This window comes from Adiantum capillus-veneris, chromosome 1 (assembly GCF_014529385.1).
Source record: "Adiantum capillus-veneris isolate H3 chromosome 1, ASM1452938v2, whole genome shotgun sequence".
NCBI lineage: Eukaryota > Viridiplantae > Streptophyta > Polypodiopsida > Polypodiales > Pteridaceae > Adiantum > Adiantum capillus-veneris.
In genome coordinates this window covers 36804612-36826340 of record NC_140931.1, presented here as the reverse complement: position 1 = coordinate 36826340, position 21729 = coordinate 36804612, and the positions used below count along the sequence as shown (strand labels likewise).

General features: G+C 46.1%; 1 protein-coding gene across 1 annotated transcript in view; it reads left to right on the top strand.

The window, feature by feature from the left end:
- The window catches only part of PUM24 (pumilio 24), a 112877-nt gene that overhangs the window by 36406 nt on the left and 54742 nt on the right, over nucleotides 1-21729 (top strand). The window contains exons 2-9 of the mRNA XM_086515547.1: nucleotides 11022-11075; nucleotides 11298-11359; nucleotides 11483-11564; nucleotides 11648-11771; nucleotides 11883-11972; nucleotides 12056-12170; nucleotides 12458-12611; nucleotides 12719-12832. Coding sequence (XP_086371673.1) covers nucleotides 11022-11075; nucleotides 11298-11359; nucleotides 11483-11564; nucleotides 11648-11771; nucleotides 11883-11972; nucleotides 12056-12170; nucleotides 12458-12611; nucleotides 12719-12832 — 795 coding nt within the window. The remainder of the gene's footprint in view (nucleotides 1-11021; nucleotides 11076-11297; nucleotides 11360-11482; nucleotides 11565-11647; nucleotides 11772-11882; nucleotides 11973-12055; nucleotides 12171-12457; nucleotides 12612-12718; nucleotides 12833-21729) is intronic.

The following is a 21729-nucleotide window of genomic DNA, read 5'->3' as shown; positions in this document are numbered from 1 at the left end:
CTTATTTGGTTGTTGAACACCCAATTTGCCATCGTTTTCTTGTTGGGACATCTCAATTTAGTCATGCAAAATCTCACCTAGACTCATTTTGAGCAGGCTCTTTGGATCTTGGGGTATTTGAAGCAGTCAAAGTCAATGGACATATGGTATGTTGTTGAAAGTACAAACTTCAAGATTACTCTTTGAGGATGCAGTGATTTCAATTGGGGTGGAAATCAAGAAGACGTAGATGGACGACGATTGACTACATCTTTTCATTTGGTTCAAGAGTGATTTCATGGAGCAATTAGAAGCATCCCACAATTGCCTTACCTTCCATAAAGGCGGAGTATTGTGTTGCTTGCTGTGCTACATGTGAGTTCAATGGGTAACAAAGGTTGCTTTTGGAGATTGATTTTCCATAGTAAACGACTATTTATACCGACAACAGAGTTGTATAGCTATTATGTACTATACATCTTGAGTACTGTTCTGTGTGAGATAACCTTGGTGATATCGTTATCAAACCTCTTCCCCGGGCAACATTATCTCTTCATGCCAACTCCCTTGGATTGGCTCCTTGTCCAGGAGTTGAGAGGGGGTGTTAGAGCTTCATTTTCTGTTGCATTTTTACATTGCAACATTCTGTCACGTGCACATGGCTCTGTGTGCCATGTGGACATACTTCATCGACTTCCAGAGCCAGTTTTCCCATTCTTCCTAGATAGGGATGTCTAGAATCCTAGGAGGATTAGTAACGGCAATTTTGTGAGCCTGTTCGCAGGACCTGCATGTCCGGACAAGTCCATTAGATTAGGTTTTCTAGTTTGGAACCCTCGTGTTTGTATATGCGTTTTGACAGATGTTATTACACTACGGGGGGCATCTGGCATGATGAGCATGTAGTATTAGGTTAGAGGAATCCGAAATGCTAGACCGTGCGTCAATCGGATTCCGGGGTGGGCGGATGTGGGACATTCGCACCCAGATTTGGACCCCCTGGACTTATTTCCTAATAAATCATTTTAATGATTTATTGTTGGGAAATCTGGTGGACACTTGCCCTACCTAAACCTTAATAACTTTATCCCATGCATAGAGAGCCTATAAAGGGAGCAATTCAGGCTAGCGTTTTGGAGAGAGTTGCTTAGCGCTTATGAAAGGACCAGCCAGCAGTAGCGTTTTCAGAATTCAGCCATCTGGCGTTTTCAGCCCTGCACAGCAGCCAGCGTTTTGGTCATGCGCAGCAGATTAGCCAGCGATTCCAATCATCGGCCCTAGTGCTAGCAGAATTCTGCCAAATCAGGCCAGTGTTTTCAGTTTCCAGCCCGTCGCGGGTGAGATCTGCAGCTTCGCCATCTTTGGATGCGGTCCGGTCCTTCGGCATCCCATCTAGCTCTCCCCTCGGCCCTTCCCTCACCGGAATTGGGTGCTCCATTGCTGTCCATCGTCGGCCTCATTGAGGTCTGCGTTTTCAGCCCTTCATCCCTCTCGCATCGGGAGTGCAAATCAGCCCGTGGTGGTCATCCGCAATTCCCACATCGAGAAGGATCCAAGGTGCATCAGATCAGCCACGGAGGTGCCTCTTTCTGAGGAGTTACCGCGGTGAATTGTCGTCATCTAGTCAGTAGAGTCTGCATTGTGTATACATTCTATTTACGCAATCTAAAGCAAATACCACATCGGTAACGGTGTGGGGGGCCCTTGAGAGGGTTGGTTGGGACCCCATCGGGTGTCGCTCTCTTCTTCTCCCTCTCTCTCTCTCCCTCTACACATCTCTATTGCATTCTCTTAACCCCTCTCTTCAGGGGAAAGTAAAAAGAACAATCATTCAAGCACAAAGCATTCATTAACGCAAGGAAAGAAGGAAAGGATTTTGTGGAAGTGTAAAACTAGATCTTCACCATATTCATTCTGCTGCACCTGACACATTCTCTCTCTTCTCCTTGCATTCTCTCTCTCTCTCTCTCTCTCTCTCTCGTGCTTTGTTATAGGCTTGGACACTTCAAGCTAGAGATCAATATCAACACACAAACAGAAACTAGCGTTTTTACATTGCAATAGTGTCACAATTTGCTGATGTGTCAAGCCACTGAAGAACAGAGCCGACTTGCAGATCTCGGCCGAGGTTCCTAAACCCTAAGAGAAGCAATAGAAGCAGTAGAAGATGATCCAACCAACTTTAAGTTCCCGTATGATGGGACCTAACGTAAAGCAGCCCACACACACATACACAAAGAGCGTAGAAGTTGATGACGTGGCATCCTGTACGGAATTCCGCATTTTGCAGTGGCTTGCTGACTTGGCAAATTGTACAGATTTCCGGATTTTACGTTGGCTGTTGACGTGGCAGATTGTACAGATTTCCGCGTTTTACGCTGGTTGCTGACGTGGTAGAGTTGAACGGATTTTCCTGCTTTTGCGTTGGCAAATTTTGGACCAGATGCTTTTGAGTTTACTGCTTTTCATGTAATTGCTTTTGAGGCCAAGGGCCTTTAAATATGTGCAAAGGGCTCAGTCTCTGGCACTGTTCCGGGCGAAGGTGCAGAGCGCGAGTACCAGCATTGTACCGAGTTCAAGTAATATAAAGAAATATCGAAAAGGGCGCCAAGGTTTGGGGCCAGTGCTCTCTGGGGTGGAATTCCGCCACTCCGTGTCCCGTGTGGCAGTGTGCTCTCTCTCTTTCAATTTAGTTGTTATTGAAGTGCTAAAAGTCCGTTCAGTGTGTTCTTTTCTATTGGCACGTGGTGCCTGTCTCGTGATAAACATTCTCTCTCTCTCTCTCTCTCTCTCTCTCTCTCTCTCTCTCTCTCTCTCTCTCTCTCTCTCTCGTGAGTTCAACTCCTCGTCGGCTAGATATTTAAGGTCTCTCGGGATAGTTTCCTACGACGTTAAAACTCTCTTCTTCTTCTTCTTCTCTCTCTCTCTCTCTCTCTCTCTCTCTCTCTCGTGCTTTGTTATAGGCTTGGACACTTCAAGCTAGAAATCAATATCAACACACGGATAGAAACGCAAATAATTGAACCGAACTTGAATTCAGAGAGAAGAGGAGAGTCAAGCCAGAACAACGAAGTTCCGTCCTCAGTCGCACTGCCCCCAAAGATTGGCGCCCCTTCCGGTATTTCTTTATTATTGCTTCACAAAGGTACAACTCCCGGAGTGTCCAGCTCTCTGCGAGACTTTGTGTTTAGATGCTCTCAGAATAGTGGCCCTATGGGCCTTTATAAACAGTACAAGGGATGCCCAAAAGCAGAGCCCCGAAAGCTCCCATCCAAAAGCACTTGCAACCAAAAGCAACTGCTCTCAAAAGCATGCACAAAACTTGCCCAGATGAGCCAGCTCAATTCATAGAATTCTGTACAGCCTGCCACATTAGCATGTCAGTGCAAATTACGAAAATCTGGCTTAGCCCTCACGCTTTTGTCTAATTAGATTTTTAGGCCCCTTGGCCCGGTGTTCTTCAAGTTGACAGGGTTAGAGTTTTTAAACTCTACTCCCCTAGGCCCCACAACCACATCTTCAGGTTCTTCTGGGTTAGACTTTTTAAACTCTTAACCCCTTGTCCTCTTGGCCAACTCTTTAAGTTGGACATGCCACATCACAAACTTGTGACATACCCCTCGTGAAAGAATTGTAATCGTCCTCGATTATGCCTGCAAAATAGCCAAAGGATAGAAACTTTCTTCAATGGACATTGTACCCCATGCACTAGACTGCACACATCTTGCACTTGCACATTGATCAATCACATTTCCTTCGAGAGTCCAAGATACAAATCATGATTAGTGTAACATATTTAGTAATCAAATCCAGACCGCGTTGATCTTCTTAGAGATGTCTTGATCTACTAAATCTCGTTCTCATCAGATTCATATCCTTGCTTTTAACATTTCAAGCAAGCCATGCCCATGACCATCCCCACAAGATAGTACATTCTCCGAGCATGCATTTCACAAATCACACACTTAGTTCACACTGAACACTGTGTTCCAATCATTCAATCTAGCCATCTCATCTAGTCCAAAACACTTGATGCACCTTGAATATGGAGTCTCGGGGTACCTATTTCACATAGTCTGACATTACATTGTACAAGTCTTATGCTTTGGTAGTCATGGAGGCTGATCGCCCCATCTTCCACACATAGCGTTATGTCTCTCTCTCTCTCTCTCTCTCACATACGCACTCTCACAATGTTACACCACTCTACTGCTTCACAAGTCTAGGGCATGTGTCACAAACTGCTGACGTGTCAAAGCCCTGAAGAATGGAGCCAACTTGTAGATCCTGGCCGAGGAGCCAAAACCCTAAGAAGAACAAGTAATAGAAGAAGAAGTCCTACCAACTTATGGGGACCCCATCCGATGGGGCCCCAGTGACATAAAGGAAAATAAAGCAGGACCCACACACACACTCACACAAAAATTGATGACGTGGCAGCTGTACGGACGCTCCGCGTTTTGCGCTGACTGCTGATGTGGCAGTTGTACGGAATTCCGCAAAACATGCTGGTAGCTTTTTGGCATTGCTTTTGGACCAGAAGCTTTTGAGTTTTGAAGGCTTTCCACTGTAACTGCTTTTCAAGCCAAGGGCCTTTAAAGATGAGGTTAGTACTCATTCTTTGGCATGCTTCCTAGAGAAGGTGCAGAGTTTGGAGTACCGGCTTGTACTGTGTTGATGCAATACAAAGAAATACTGAAAGGGGCGCCAAGGTTTGGGGCCAATACTCTCTGGGGTGGAATTCCGCCACTGTGTCGCGTGTCGTCTCTCTCTTTCAGTTCAGTTGTTATTGAAGTGCTAAAAGTCTTCAGTCTGTTCTTTTCTATTGGCACGTGGTGCTCGTCTTATGACAATGGTATCAGAGCATCAGGCGTGTGCTTTTCTGAAAGCATATTGGTCCCACCAAAGAGCAGACAGAGCAAGATCGCACTTCCAAAGTTCATTGGAAATTTTAGGTTCGTGCTCCAACCCCGGACTTATTAGCCACTCCCACCCTTACTTCATCGTGCATCGGGCGCGCTCCCGTCTTCACCGCTCATGTCTTATAGGGCATAAGCCATAAAGATCACTTGCAAGAGAAGGATCCAAGATTTGTTTCGAGTCACTGTTTTTCTTAAAAGCAGTGCCATGAAGATGTTGGTGTGTATAGCTACCAATCAACACACTCCAAGGACTTGGAAAGCTTTCAAGAAAATTTTTGCCCGGAGTTATATGGTTTCTGACATCTTCCTTCGGAGTGCAACTTTTGGCAGAGTGGGGTATCTTGAAATGCTTGCCATGGAAACCCTAGCAGATTATAACTTGAAATTTCTCGACATCTCCTAGTAGATGTCTCTTCACGAGCAGATGACCTTGGAGGTTTAGTGCGATTCCTATCTTGGGATTACCATCGCCGCCAAAGAAACACTGTTTGTCCAAGAGCTGATGGACCATGCTGTGCTCGCCTATGGAATGAACCTAACCCTAATTTTTTGCTGCAGGTTTCAGGATGGAAAGTCAGTCGACTTTTCGAGCTCGACGGATGTCGAGATTGCTTTTTAAGTTTGAAATCTATTTGAGAACTTGTTTGGTGATCCTGTTTGGAATTTGTTTGAAATGGATGGTATCTGTTTTGAAGTTGTCTTGGTGCCGATTTGAATTGTTTGACTCTGGTTTTAATACTGGTTTCAATGATTGGTGATTTGACTCCCAGGTGGAGTAGTGAGAAATGATGTTTGAGAATGCTTGTTCATACTCATGGCTCGGACCCTTGTGGTTATTTGCGGGGGGAGTATTGAATGATTGAAAAGTGTTGTTTTTACTCATGGCCCGGACCCTTGTGGTTATTTATGGGGGGAGTATTGTTGTTATGACTCCCGGCCCGGACCCTTGTGGTTATTTATGGGGGGAGTATTGTTGTTATGACTCCCGGCCCGGACCTGGATGGTTATGTGGGAGGAGTATTAAGAAGTCTGAGCAGTGGTTACTCTTAGCACCTTCAAACGACGCAGATTGCGGTCTGGGGGGCGTTTGGTTGTAAAAGGCCTCTATATCTCATGGCCCGGCCTTTTTAGGTTATTTGTGGGAGAAGTGATGAGGGAGTCGTTGAAAAGCTCATGGCCCGAACCTGGATGGTTATTTGCGGGGGGTGTTCATCGACGGCTTTACGTTTCTATGTTTTGTAACATGCATATGTGAGCATTTGTGTTGCATTGTGGATGTGCCAACCACTGAATATTCCTAATTGGATGAGATTGCCTGCGTATGTAATTTTAGTGCATCAAGACACCCGTGGAAGATCAGTGCGGTCTCGGTGTGATGGCTAATTTTACTATGCCAGAATATCAAGAGTTCCGATCTGGATGAAAGGAGAAGCCAACTCCTTGATCAAAAGAGCCGAAAGGAGAAGCTAACTCCTTAACAAAAAGAGCAAATTGATTGTCTCTCGGAATGACCCTCGGAAATTTTTGAGCTAACTTTGAGTTGTTTTGCAGATATGCTGTAATTGTGGACGATTACTCTCTTTCAAGCAAGGGAGATGTCACAAACTGCTGACGTGTCAAAGCACTGAAGAATGGAGCCAACTTGTAGATCTTGGCCGAGGAGCCTAAACCCTAAGAAGAACAAGTAACAGAAGAAGAAGTCTTACCAACTTATGGGGACCCCATCCGATGGGGCCCCATTGACATAAAGGAAGTAAAATAAAGCAGGGCCCACACACACACACTCACACAAAAATTGATGACGTGGCAGCTGTACGAACGCTCCGCGTTTTGCGTTGATTGTTGACGTGGCAGTTGTACGAAATTCCGCAAAACGTGCTAGCAGCTTTTTGGCATTGCTTTTGGACCAGAAGCTTTTGAGTTTTGAAGGCTTTTCACTATAACTGCTTTTCAAGCCAAGGGCCTTTAAATATGAGGTTAGGGCTCATTCTCTGGCATGCTACTGTGTTGATGCAATATAAAGAAACACCGAAAGGGGCGCCAAGGTTTGGGGCTTGTAGTCTCTGGGGTGGAATTCTGTCACTCCGTGTCGTGTGTCGTCTCTCTCTTTCAGTTCAGTTGTTATTGAAGTGCTAAAAGTCTGTTCAGTCTGTTCTTTTTTATTGGCACGTGGTTCCCGTCTTGTGACAGCATGCATGTACGGCTAGTGTGCCTCCGAGTTGGCCACCCATAGCATATGCATATAGGTTGCACTTTTGTTTGGCCGCCCGCCCAGTATGGACTCCCTTGGGCACTCATATATATGGGGCGAGGGGGGTACCCATTTTATATATGTGGCATTGTATGGCCTCATGCTCTGGAGTAAGGGGGGCCGATCACCCCCTCTTCCCCACATCTAGCGTTTGTGTTCTCTCTCTCTCTCTCTCTCTCACGCTTCCACACACACGCACTCTCACATGGAGGCAAAGGATGAAGATGTCTGCTGCGATGTCTGCAGTAGTCTGGGGTGTCACAACCTCCGAGAGATCTCCATGGTAAAGTGCCATCACGAGTAGTGTAGCAAACTGCTGTACTCCGCCGATACAGGGTAAAGATACTGCATGAAGGTCCCGAACTGAGTGTAAAAACAATTCCTTGTCGTGAAAGAAGTGCCAATAGACCTGCAAGTGTCCTGCCCAATAGGATCTGTGGTGTCTGTAGTCAAACCGTCTCGGCGCCCACCTTGGGCACTCCAATATGGAGTCAGGGGGGTACCCATTTCACCTAGTCTGATTTTACATTGTGCAGGTCTTATGCTCTGGTGGTTAGGGAGGCTGATCGCCCCCTCTTCCACACATAGCGTTTTGTGTCTACTCTCTCTCTCTCTCTCTCTCTCTCTCTCTCTCTCTCTCTCTCTCTCTCACGCTTCTGCACACACGCACTCTCACATGGTATCAGAAGCTTCAGGCTCTCCATGGGACCAACGCTTCACCATCAGCATGAGGTTCTCCTCCCAAGGGATCAAATCAGCAACGTTTTCTGCAGATCTGCCAGCGTTTTGCAAAAGCCAGGCAAGCGATGGAACTTGGAGAGTTTTCATCGCGGAGGATCTTCTCCACCTGCGTTTTTTGCTCCTACGCTTGGCGATCACTTTCATCACATCGTAGTTGCGTTTTTGGGTGGACAACAGACACTTGGCTTGTGTTTTTCACAGAGGATGAAGTTACCTCCTGCCAGGACACCATCCGGTGGTGGTTTATGCATTCTCTCAGTGACTGTTGCAGTACACGGTAGTTTCGACATTGGCTTGATCATCTACGGGCGTACGATCCTTGGGAGATCCATTCATTCCAGCCATCATTCTGCGGTTGCGCACTCCAGAGGGGGTGGCGACTCGTGGTTTGCTATGGACACACCTATGCACTCATCAGAGGAGTTCACACGAGATATGGCCATGCTCATGGCATATGGGATTTTGACATTCCCAAAGAAGCCACCACCATCTTGGGTGGAAAGACAGGTACCACTTTACCTCGCTATGTGTGGAAGAGGTGGCGATCAGCTCCCCTGACTACTAGAGCATAAGACCTGTACAATGTAATGTCAGACTATGTGAAATGGATACCCCCTTGACTCCATATATAGGAGTGCCCAAGGTGGGCGCCCAGCTCAAGTGGGCGGTCGGCCCCAAACTCGGGCGGCCGGACAAGGTACAACCTATGCTATGGGTGGCCAGCCCGGAGACACTAGCCGTATAAGGAATTGCCCTAGACCTGTGTGAAGGGGTGGCCTTTGTCGGATTCTCCTTAAAAACCCATGTGTGTTGCAGGAAGGATTGGATCCTCTGTAGAAGAAGAATCGTTTGAGCTCTGATATTAGTGTTTTAAGCTTGGACACTTCAAGCGAGAAATCAATAGCAACACACGAACAGAAAGTGCAAACTAAATTGAACTTAACTTGAATAGAGAGAGAAGAGGAGAGTCGACACGGAATGGCAGAGTTCCGTCCCCAGATGCACTGGCCCCAAAGATTGGTGCCCCTTGCGGTATTTCTTTACTATTCCTTCACAAAGGTACAACTCCTTGACGGTCCAGCTCTCTCCGAGACACTATGTCTAGATGCTCTCAGAAGATTGGTCCTTTGGGCAGTGGGGCACTTATAAATAGTACAAGGGATGCCCAAAAGCAGAGCCCCAAAGCTCCCAGCCAGAAGCACGTGCAACCAAAAGCAACTATTTCCAAAGTGTGTGCAAAACCCACCTGAATCAGCCAGCACAATTCGTGCAATTCCGTAAAGCCTGCCACGTCAGCATGTCAACGCAAATTACAGAAATCTATCAACGGAGTTAGAGTTTAAAAACTCTAACCCTGCCAACTTGAAGAACACTGGCAGAGGGGCATAAAACCTATAAAGTCAAAAGCATGAGGCCTAGGCCCCATGGCCACATTCTCAGGTTCTTCTGGATTAGAGTTTTTAAAATCTAACCCCTTGTCCTCTTGGCCAACTCTTTAAGTTGGGCATGCCATGTCCCAAACTTGTGACATGCTTACTCTTTGTTGTGCTCCCTTGTAGGTGTGGACTGTAAGGCTTCCTAGGCCGTGGACGTGTGCTATGGCGGGTTGTCCACATTGGAGGTTGATTCAGAGGAGATTGCTTGTGGCAGATTCGTGGCTGCTCGTGATCGAGAGGACTTGTGCTCGCAGTTGCGTCATTGATTCACCTTTTCCGCTATTTTTGATAGTCCTTTGTCTACCAAGCCTCATACTCCAATGACATGGCAAGCCTCCAAGATAATCTTTGCCCGTAGTTACTTCACCACTTTTTGAAGTACAACTCCTTGCAAATTGGGGAAACTTAAAGATGATTCCTAATGACACTTCATAGGATTACAATTAGTGTCACATTAAAATGCGTTTTGTTCCTTCGAAACGAAACGAAACACAAAACACTCGAAACGTTTCGAAACAAACTTGAAAGAGGGAGACGAAATGCGTTTCTTAGGTTTAGTTTTTTTTTTCTTATTTTCAAAATTCAGACTTAGCCATATGGTGTTTGATGTGCAACATATTTTACCACTTGTGTGACCATGTATATAGGATGTATCCACCTACTAGACTCCTAAATATTTGGTTTGCTGTAACCCTTTGAAAAATATGTGTTTCGTCTTGGCATTTGCAAAATGAAAGGAAACGGAACTCCTCAAAGCGACAAAACACACGAAACGTTTCTTGTTACATTAAAATTTACAATTAGAGACTTTTGGATGTGTATCTGCTAGTCTCCTTCAGAGATTTAACTGTAGAAGATCAGTATGATAGATAATAAAAGGGTTGGCTGGGACCGCATCATGGTATTGTGTTGGTGTCTCTCCTGAAACAGCGCCCCCCCCCCCCCCCCCCTCTTAAATCTTTGGATTTCTGTAACCCTTAGAAAAATATGCATTTCGTCTTGGCATTTGCAAAATGAAAGGAAACGAAACGGTGCAAAATGACAAAACACACGAAATGTTTCTTGTTACATTAAAATTTACAATCAGAGACTTTTGGATGTGTATCTGCCAGTCTCCTTCAAAGATTTAGCTCTAGAAGATCAGTATGATAGATAATAAGAGGGTTGGCTAGGACCGCATCGTGGTATTGTGTTGGTGTCTCTGCTGAAACAGCCCCCCCCCCCCCCCCCCCCCCCCCCGTCCCCTCCTTTCCCTCTCTTCTTCTTTCTCTCTTCCCCTACGACATGAGCAAAAAGGACCTCTCTGTGTTATTAAAGCACCGGTAGAAGAAAAGATTGTCGATTCCGTGATGGTTGATCGTCACTATTATCATCCGCTGCACGTGACAATCCATTTCCACTTTCATGCCTTACGATGAAGTAAATTGTTGCAACAGTTCAGGATGTTTGGGTTGTGAATTGTTAGTCCTCAAGGTGCACCATATTGGATATGTTTAAGTACTATTTTTTATTGTGTGGTACATCTTTTCCATTGTGCGGTGTTTTTGAAAGAAAATTTGCAGATTCACGTATGAAAAGTCAATTCTGTACTGTAGAGATCAGGGCTAAGGAAGTGCAAGTGTTGCTTGTTATCAAACTTAAGGTCCCTACTTTATATTTATTCACGTTCAGTTTCGCTGTTTGTCTTTGCAGAAACTAACAGAGTCCAGGAAGAAACATGCAAAACCTAATTTTGAGCTTGGAAAGGTATCATGGTTATTGTTTGACAAATGGTAGTTTCTTTAAACAAATACGTGACGACTTAGTTAAGTTGATTGTATTGTGGAAAGACTACAAGAAAGGATCACCGGCTTACGTTTTTCCATTTGTTACAAAGTTGGGATGCATTGGTCTGATTTGGTTTGTCTTATGAATTGAGTTTTCTATGCAGACTACGCTATTGCTGAGCCTCGTTCTTCCCTTTTGTAGGAAGTAAAAGAACTTTGGGAGACATTGAGAACAAGAAATTTGGAAGGTACAGAACGTGCTAGGTAAGGAATTGCTTATTGACGGTCACTTGTTGTGAGATTTTGTATTTGGTAAGTGGTTTTCTGTCAACTTTAAAGTGATCGGCATTGATGCTTTCCTGGATTTTGGTTAACAACCGTTTTTAGAATCACATCCATAATACTACAAAAGATGAAGGGAAAGGCTACAGAAATGGTGACCTCACATGTTATGTCACGAGTATTACAGGTTTGTAACTTGTTCGTGAAGGTTTTGGTGACTTTTAAGTTTGCTTCTTTAACAGCTTATCTAATTGTCCCCGTTTGTTTCAGACATGCCTTAAATTTTGTAGTGCTCAGGAGAGGGCTTCCATATATGAGGAGCTACGTCCACAATTCCTACAGCTGGCTCAAAATACTTATTCTCATTATCTTGTGCTAAAAATGCTAGATCAGGGTATGCATGGCTTTGTCTCAAGCTTGTTCTCTTTGTTGTCTGGGTCAGAGTTGCAGAAAGGAGACTAAGCCATGAATTTTCAGCTTACTTTCCTCACACCGTCTCTTTCAGCTGCAACTGACAAAAAACAGCTTCAGAAAATGATTGCCTCCCTACATGGAAATGTGGTTGCGTTTCTTCGCCACCCAGTTGCGTCCGCAGGTATGCACACATGTGGATATTGTATCATCATTCTTAAGCTGCGGATCATTTTGCAGTCATATAGCAGTTGTGCTTCTGTGCAGTTGTTGAACATGCATATAAGCTTGCAAGCAGTGTTGAAAAGCAGGCGCTTCTTGCTGAATTCTTTTCCCCGGAATATCGCTTGTTTAAGGGCCTCGTGTCAAATACCCCATGCAGGTTGGTTTATATGGTTTATAAAAAGGCAACAACTGCATCATAGTTGACATGGTCCAAATCATGTCACGGCATATGATTCCAAAATGAAGGTGTTTACTTATTGTAGAGATCACTAGACTAAGGTGTGCTGCCATGTATAGGGAGTGTCATTTTGAGGGGAGGTCCATAAGCCAGTGTCATGTTTTCTGAGATTTGTGGTGGGGAATAAGCTGCTTTGTATTGTGAGGTGTACTTAAGACTTGTTTACATTGAACATAGCATATACCTCTTTCCTTACATGTTTACAGACTTGTTGATATGCTAGCCGAAGAACCTGGCATGAAACGACGAAACGTTTTAGAGCACATGACAAGCTCTCTGCAGCCAATGCTTGAAAAGGGAATTGTAGACCACTCGATTATTCATCGGGCTTTGATTGAGTACCTTAGTATTGCGGGAAAGGTAAAGATTATTCAGATAAAAATTGCTCAACAAGTCCTTTCAGGTACAGTGTCTTGTGAACAGTATTCTAACTTCAGTGTCTCTATGATTTGTGGGATCTGCTTCAGGCAATGGCAACTGATGTTTTGCAACAACTTTCTGGCCCTTTGCTGGTTCGCATGATTCACACAAGGGAAGGAGCAAAAGTTGGTGTCACTTGCGTGTCTCTTGGTAGTCGCAAGGTAATCCTAGGTGTAAACCTTCATTCATCATGCAAGACTGTGTGCGTGCGCGTGATTCGATTAACGTCTTTAGGAGGCCAAATCTGACCTACTAGGACGAATAAGATACATCATAATTACAATCCACCTCGGGATCGTGCAAAGTAGCCACATAAAACAAAAATAAAAACTAAAATCTCAAGAGCTTTTCCGACTTATAAGAATTGAGTATTACAATGAGAATCACCATGTGTATGTGGTCTCTGTGTTTAGTGAGAAGGGTGTGTGTCTATGCCACAGTTGCACTCGTACCAGGTACGGATCCTTTCGCACCTCGTTCTTCGTTCCGTTCTGTCGTACTTGGTCTGTTCTTCGTTCCTGTACCTTGCTGATGCAGGTGACTGCTAGTGACTTTCTGACTGTTGACTGCCCGTTTGGCAAACGGTTGGGCAGCACCTTGTTAGATTTACACCACTCTGCTGCTTCACAGGTCTAGGGCATACTTGTACGGCTAGTATGTCTCCGCGGGCTGGCCACCCATAGTCTAGGTTGTACCTGGTCCGGCCGCCCGAGTTTGGGGCCAGCCGCCCACTTCTGTCTGGGCGCCCACATATATTTCCATGTATCATTTTTCAGTTGGGTCGCGGGGATTTTTATCAGGCCTTGCCCTACCTCCCCTTGGGCACCTATTTATGGGGCCAGGGGGTACCCACTTCCACATCATTCGGTCATTGTGTATCGGATCTTTTGCTCTGGTAGTCAGTGGGGGGCTGATCGCCCCCTTTCCCCATCTCTGGCGTTTTGTGTCTATTGTCTCTCTCTCTCTCCTCTCCTCTCTCACGCTTCCGCATACGCGCACTCTCACATGGTATCAGCAACTTCAGGCTCTGCCGTGTTCAAGGCGCATCTCCGCATCAGGTACTCTTCCCAAGCGATTAGATCAGCAGCGTTTTCTGCAAGAATCAGCCAGCATTTTTACATCAGCCAGCGACCAGCAAAAAGCCAGGCAAGCGATGACATCTGGAGCAGTTTCTGTCGCGGGAATCCCCATTTCCACCTGCGTTTTTGCTTCCTCCAGCGCCAGCCATTTTTGGATTTTGTTGCGGGAAACCCCTCAGATCACTTGCGTTTTTGGGGAGCACCTGTGTTTTTGGTGGTAAACCTTGCATTTTCAGCGGAGGGGGGCAGCGCCAGCATCAGCTTACTGAGACCTTTGCCCCACCGACTTGGCATCCGGTGCCTTGCCGTCGAGAATCCTCTACTGTTTTCAGCCATATACACCTTCTGTTTTCTCAGTTTTCAGCCCACCAGGGGTTGTGACATTGATTCCCCGCCCTCCCTACACCCTCTGCACCGCTCCGGACCCTGCCGGGAGCGTACGAACACGCTGAAAGTCACTGGACAACAGTGTTTTCATCACCTCGCAGTTGTGTTTCTGGGTGGACAGCAGCCTCTTGGTTTGTGTTTTTCACAGAGGATGAAGTTACCTCCTGCTAGGATACCATCCAATGGTGGTCCGTGTAACAAACTGCTGACGTGGCAAAATCCTAAAGAATGGAGCCAACTTACATATGCCGGCCGAGGGGCCTAAACCCTAAGAAGAACAAGTAGCAGCAGAAGAAGAAGAAGTCCTCCCAACTTATGGGGACCCCGTCCGATGGGGCCCCAAGTGACACAAAGGATTAAAATAAAGCAAGACCCGCGCACACACAAAAATTGATGACGTGGCAGATTTCCGAAATTTGCGCTGACATGATGATGTGGGAGGTTGTATGGATTTCCGCGTTTTGCGTTGGCTGATGACGTGGCAAGCTGTACGGATTTCCGCGATTTACGCCGGCAGCTTTTTGGCTTTGCTTTTGGACCAAATGCTTTTGAGTTTGAAAGCTTTTCACTGTAAGTGCTTTTCAGGCCAAGGGCCTTTAAATATGAGGTTAGGGTTCATTCTCTGGCATGCTTCCTAAAGGTGTAGAGTTTGGAGTACCGGCTTGTACTTTGTTGATGCAATATAAAGAAATACTGAAAGGGGCGCCAAGGTTTGGGGCTAATACTCTCTGGGGTGGAATTCCGCCACTCCGTGTCGCATGTCGTCTCTCTCTCTCTCTCTCTCTCTCAGTTCAATTGTTAATGAAGTGCTAAAGGTCTGTTCAGTCTGTTCTTTTCTATTGGCACGTGGTGCCCGTCTTGTGACAGTGGTATCAGAGCATGAGGCGTGTGCTTTTCTGAAAGCATACCGGTCCCACAAAAGAGCAGACTTCTGGAATTTTTTGGAGGTATCTTCGCCCTCCAACCCGGACTTACTAGCCACTCCCACCCTTACTTCATCGCGCATCGGGCGTGCTCCCGTCTTCACCACTCATGTCTTACAGGGCCTAAGCCAATTAAGATCACTTGCAAGAGAAGGATCCAGATTTGTTTCAAGTCACTGTTTTTCTCAGAAGCAGTGCCACGCAGATGTTGATGTCTACAGCCACCAAGCAGCATACTCCAAGTACTTGGCAAGCTTTCAAGAAAAAAACAGTAGATGTCTCTTCATGAGCAGATGACCTTGGAGGTTCGGTGTGATTGCTATCTCTTGGAACTACCATCGCCGCCAAAGAAACACTGTCTGTCCAAGAGCTAATGGACCATGTTGTGCTCGGCTACGACCTCATGGAAGGAACCTAACCCTAATTTTTGGTGTAGGTTTCAAGATGGAAAGTCAATTGACTTTTTGAGCTCGACTGATGTCGAGATTGATTTTTAAGTTTTAGTTCTGTTTGATCTTGTTTGGTGATCTTGCTTGGAATTTGTTTGAAATGGATGGTATATGTTTTGAACTTGTTTTGGTGCCGATTTGAATCGTTTGACTCTGGTTTGATACTAGTTTCAATAATTGGTGATTTTACTCTTGGTGGAAGAGTGAGAAATACTGTTTTGGTATTGTTTGGACCTCGGAACGTCGCAGGTCGATGCCTGGGGAGCGTTTCGTTGTATGTTTGAAAACCTCGGAACCACGCAGGCCGATGCCTGGGGAGCGTTCCGTTGTATGCTAGAAAACCGAACGACTTAGGCCGATGCCTGGGGAGCGTTTGGTTGTATGCTTGAACCTCCAAGCGACGCAGACTGCGGTCTGGGGAGTGTTTGGTTGTACAGTCCTCTGAGCTCAGGGCCCGGACCTTTTTAGGTTATTTGCGGGGGGAGTGACGAGGTAGTCGTTGAGTAGCTTCATACTGCAGATTGTTTGTCTCGGAGGAGTGCTCAGCGGTGGTGTTTGTTGTGTCTTGTAACATGCATATGTAAGCATTTGTGTTGCATTGTGATGTGCCAATTACTGAATATTCCTAATTGGATGAGATTGCCTGGATATGTAATTTATGTGCATCAAGACACCTGTGGAAGATCGGTACGGTTTGGGTGTGATGGCTAATTTTACTACGCCGGAATATCAAGAGTTCCGATGTGGACGAAAGGATAAGCTAACTCCTTGTTCAAAAGAGCAGAAAGGAGAAGCTAACTCCTTGCCGAAAGGAGACGCTAACTCCTTGATCAAAACAGCAGAAAGGAGAAGCTAACTCCTTAATAAAAAGAGCAAACTAATTGTCCCTCCGAATGTCCCTCGGAATGACCCTAGGAAATTTTTGAGCTAACTTGAGTTGTTTTGCAGATATGCTGTGATCGCGGACGATTACTCTCTTTCAAGAAGGGGAGATGTAACAAACTGTTGACGTGGCAAATTCCTAAAGAATGGAGCCAACTTTCATATGCTGGCCAAGGGGCCTAAACCCTAAGAAGGACAAGTAGCAAAAGAAGAAGAAGTCCTTCCAACTTATGGGGACCCTGTCTGATGGGGCCCCAAGTGACACAAAGGTTCAAAATAAAGCAAGACCCGCACACACACAAAAACTGATGACGTGGTAGATTTACGAAATTTGCGCTGTCATGATGACGTGGTAGGTTGTACGGGTTTCCGCGTTTTGCATTGGCTGATGACGTGGCAAGCTGTACGGATTTCCGTGATTTAGGTTGGCAGCTTTTTGGCTTTGCTTTTGGACGAGATGCTTTTGAGTTTGAAGGCTTTTCACTGCAAGTGCTTTTCAAATATGAGGTTAGGGCTGATTCTTTGGCATGCTTCCTGGAGAAGGTGTAGAGTCTGGAGTACCGGCTTGTACTGTGTTGATGCAATATAAAGAAATACCGAAAGGGGTGCCAAGGTTTGGGGCCAATACTCTCTGGGGTGGAATTCCGTCACTCCGTGTCGCGTGTCGTCTCTCTCTCTCTCTCTCAGTTCAATTGTTAATGAAGTGCTAAAAGTCTGTTCAGTCTGTTCTTTTCTATTGGCACGTGGTGCCTGTCTTGTGACAGTCCGTGCGGTCTCTCAATGACTGCTACAATACACGGTATCTTCGACATTGGCTTGATCATCTATGGGCGTACAATCCTTGGGAGATCCATTCATTCCAACCATCATTCAGCGGTTACGCACTCCAGAGGGGGTGGTGACTTGTGGTTTGCTATGGACATACCTATGCACTCATTAGAGGAGTTCACATGAGATATGGCCATGCTCATGGCATATGGGATTCCGACATTCTCAGAGAGGACACCACCATCTTGGGTGGACAGACACTTACCGCTTACAAAGGAGCATCTACATGGACTTAGGGAGAGGATCTTGGATCTCTTCTTGGACAGGTTCATTGCTTGGATCTACAGACTAGAGTGGGACTTAAGTGCTTTGGACTCTCTTGGAGAGTTTAGAGAGTTTACCCGCGAGATGCGGGAGATCAGGCATCATTTCGCGACTACATCCAGAGTCACCCCGAGCTTGGCTTGGATGGTAGTGCAATTGCTCTTTTATACTCTTGATCATTTAGATTGCTACCTTCAGAGTTGCTTACACTCACCCTCGGTAACCTTACTGCAGACTTATCCCTTGACCTGGGCAGTAGGCCACTCCCAGCTCATTCACATTGAGAGCGACACCGAGTTGCGGTGTGGTGGCATTGTTGGCGCGGATTCTGTTTTTGTTGACACCGGAGGATTGGAGGCTGGAGATATACGCAAGACGGCGCATATAGATCGGTCTTGCCTTTCCTCTTCTCAGAGGATATTCACAGTGCAGACTGCTCAGTCTGGCTTCCCTTTTTCATATAAGATGATTACGGTGCAGACAGCTTGGTCTGACCACACCTCTTCTCAGAGGCACTTCACAGCGCAGACGGTCGAGTCTGGCTTTCCCCTCATCTTGGATTACTCTACCTACTGACAGGACACCATCCGGTGGTGGTCCGTGCGGTCTCTCGATGACTGTTGCAACTTACGGTAGCTTCTACAGTGCAGACTGTTTAGTCAGGCTTTTCTTGTTTTGGAGGAGTTTACGATGCAGATTGCTACGTCTGGCCTTCCTGGGGTTTTACACAGCTTAGCCACCTAGCCACACTAAGTTGCAGGTTCATGCATTGACAGGGTTCCGGTCATTGCCATGACGGATCTTGGGCTTCTCCCTTTTCTCTAGACAGTTTGACTACAGACACCGCAGACCTATTGGGCAGGACACTTGTAGGTTTATTGGCACTTCTTTCACGAGAAGGAGTTGTTTTCACACTCAGTTCGGGACCTTCATGCAGTTCCTTCACACTACATTAGCGGAGCACAACAGTTTGCTACACTGCTCGTGACGGCACTTTACCATGGAGATTTCTTGGAGGTTGGGAGACCCGAGACTGCTACTACCTCATGGAGTATCCTTCAGTGGACATTGCAGCAGACATCTTCATCATTTGCCTCACGTCTTCGGCTTCATGCGGTTTGTTCAGCATCGGGTGTTGAGAGGGGGTGTTAGATTTACACGAGTCTGCTGCTTCACAGGTCTAGGGCATACTTGTACGGCTAGTGTTTCTCCGCATAGTCTAGGTTGTACCTGGTCCGACCGCCCGAGTTTGGGGCCGACCGGCCACTTTTGTCCGAGTGCCCACATATATTTCCATATATCATTTTTTTGTTGGGTCGTGGGGATTTTTATCAGGCCTTGCCCTACCTCCCCTTGGACACTTATTTATGGGGCCGAGGGGTACCCACTTCCACATCATCTGGTCATTGTGTATTGGGTCTCCTGCTCTGGTAGTCAGTGGGGGGCCGATCGCTCCCTTTCCCCATCTCTGGCGTTTTGTGTCTACTGTCTACTCTCTCTCTCTCTCTCTCTCTCTCTCTCTCTCTCTCTCTCTCTCTCTCTCTCTCTCTCTCTCTCACGCTTCCGCACACGCGCACTCTCAAGACTCACACCCCTTTAGGCATTCTTTGGATGCCCTTTGGGCATTCTCCCAACTAATTGAGACTTTCATGCTCTCCCATGATCCATCACTCTCTCATGCTATCCCTCTCACTCTCCCATGCTCTCCCATCACTCTCTCATGCTCTCCCATCACTCTTCCTCTCTCTCATGTATGATACCCCTCTCTCATGCTTCTAAAAGCTATTTAAGGTGAACTCTCCCTCTTGTTCTCCAACACCTACCAGCTCTCAAGCTCCCCATTGCCCTCCAATCTCCTCCATTACCCTCCCCATTACGCTCTCAAGCTCTCCAATCTCCATTACCCTCTCAAGCTCTCCATTATCGAGGGTGGTTACGTGTGTTGGTGTACCTCGGTTTTACGTGCATTGTAGTGCGGCACTAAAGCACTTGAATTTTTTTTATTACGTGCATTCAAAAAATAAATCACGTGATTTTAAGACTAGGTTTTACTCTATATTCATATGCATGATTCACACAAAGAGAAACCTTTTCTACAATTCAAACTTCAATTACAAAGGTATGATTGGAATTTAGAGAAATTCTTAAAAAGAAACAGACAATTGCATTATGATAGATTAGTAGTCATAGAAAAAAAGGAGTGCTCAAGGGACAAGTTGCACACTTGCAAGGTCTTGAGAGGATACAAAAAAGGGGATGCCAAAAAGAGTTGTCACGTGCACATGTCTCTCTGTGCGACATGGACATGCTTCATCGACTTTCAGAGCCAAATTTTCCCTTTTTCCTAGATAGGAGTTTCTAGACTCCTAGGAGGATTAGTTATGGCAATTTTGTAAGCTTGTTCGGAAGACTTGCATGTCCGGACGAGTCCATTAGATTTGGTTTTCCAGTTACCCTCTTGCATAAATTGTTTGTACACGTGTTTTGATAGATGTTGTTACACTATGGTGGGCATCTAGCATGATGTGCATATAGTTCTAGGTTGGAGGAATCCAACAAGCCATTTCCCACGTCGATCAGATTCCCAGGTGAGCAGATGGTGCGATAGCTTTACCCAGCAACTGATCCCTTGGTCAAACTTATTAATAAATGTTTTTATGATTTATTTATTTGTTGGGTTGGTGGACAGATTGCCCTACCTAGCCCTTAAGTGAATGATAAGCCCAAAGCCTTGTCTATAAAGGGAACCCATCTGCCTGTGATCACATGAGATTGCCTAGCACTAGAAGGAGGAGTAGATCAAGCCTAGCGTTTTCTCAGCCTAAGATCAGCGCCAGCGTTTTGCAACATTCAGCCCAATGTTTTGCTGTAGATCAGCCAGCGCAAAGTCGTAGTAGCAAATCAGCTAGCGTTTTCATTGTCAGCCCGTTTCGTTGCTGGAGCGTGCAAGATTTGCTAACGCTAGCCTCTCCCATATGCGGTCTGGTCCTTCGGCAGCCCATTGAGCTTCTCCTCGGCAATTCCCTCACCAACATTGAGTGCTCCATTTCTGTCCATCATCGATGTCATCGAGATCCGCATTTCAGCCCTTCATTCCTCTCACATTGGGAGAGCAATTCAGCCCCAGATTTTCCCCTTGGTGGCCATCCGCAATCCCACATCAAGAAGGATCCAAAGGGGCATCAAGTCAGCCCCCGAGGTGCCTCGTCTTGAGGAGTTATAGCAGCGACATTCACCATCCAAGTTAGTATAGTGTGCACTTGAGGTATTGTGTCACAAACTGGTGACGTGGCAACACACACACACTGCCGAACAGAAGCGGGCAACAGGAAATCCTAAATGCTGACCTGGCTAGCTGCAGCGTAAAATGTGGAGAGGCTGCCACGTGGCAAGCTGTATGGACGCCAGTGCAAAATGCGGCGTAGATTGCGGATTTCCGGACTGCTGACGTGGCAGCGTTGTACGACAGATTTCTGGCAGCTTTTGGGCGATGCTTTTCCTACGCTGCTGGACCTGCTTTATTTCCTACACAAGGAATTAGAGAGAGAGAAAAGCTCTGCTTTATTTTATTCAAGAACTTTTGGCTTAATTTTTATAAAAGCCTATGAGAGAGAAAATAGCCTTTGCTTTATTTTCAAAGCTTTTGAGTTTACCAGCTTTTGGGGCTTTGCTTTTGGCATCCCTTGTACTTTTAAATAAGCGGGCTGGCCTCTCACAACTCAGAGCATCTGGATGCAGAGTCTGAGTGTGAGCGCCTACCCGCACTCTTGTACTTTGAACTCAGATTAATACAAAAAGAAATACCGAAAGGGGCGCCAATCTTTGGGGCCAATATCTCTAGGCACGGAACTCCGCCGGGCCAGTGTTGAATAAATTGTGAACTGTGAACTGTGAACTGTTTTGAAGTGGTTATTTGGTGCTGTCGCGGTAGATTCTTGACTTGGAGTCTCCAAGTCTGTTACAGTGGTATCAGAGCACGGCCGATTTCTCTTCTACGGGAAATCCGATCCCTAATTTTTTTTTCCGCGGCACCTATGGCTTCAGGCAAAGATCAGTCGACTCCCTCTGCATCCGGTGATGCGGGAAGGGATCACAACGAAGATTCCGGCATGGAGTATGGCCCGCCTCAGCCTACTTAGGCGGAGCGTCGAGAGATGGAGCGTCAACGATTGATCGGCGACGCAACAAAGATGATGCTTAATTTTGCCAAGGACCCGAAAATGGCAAAATATATGAGCAAGACATC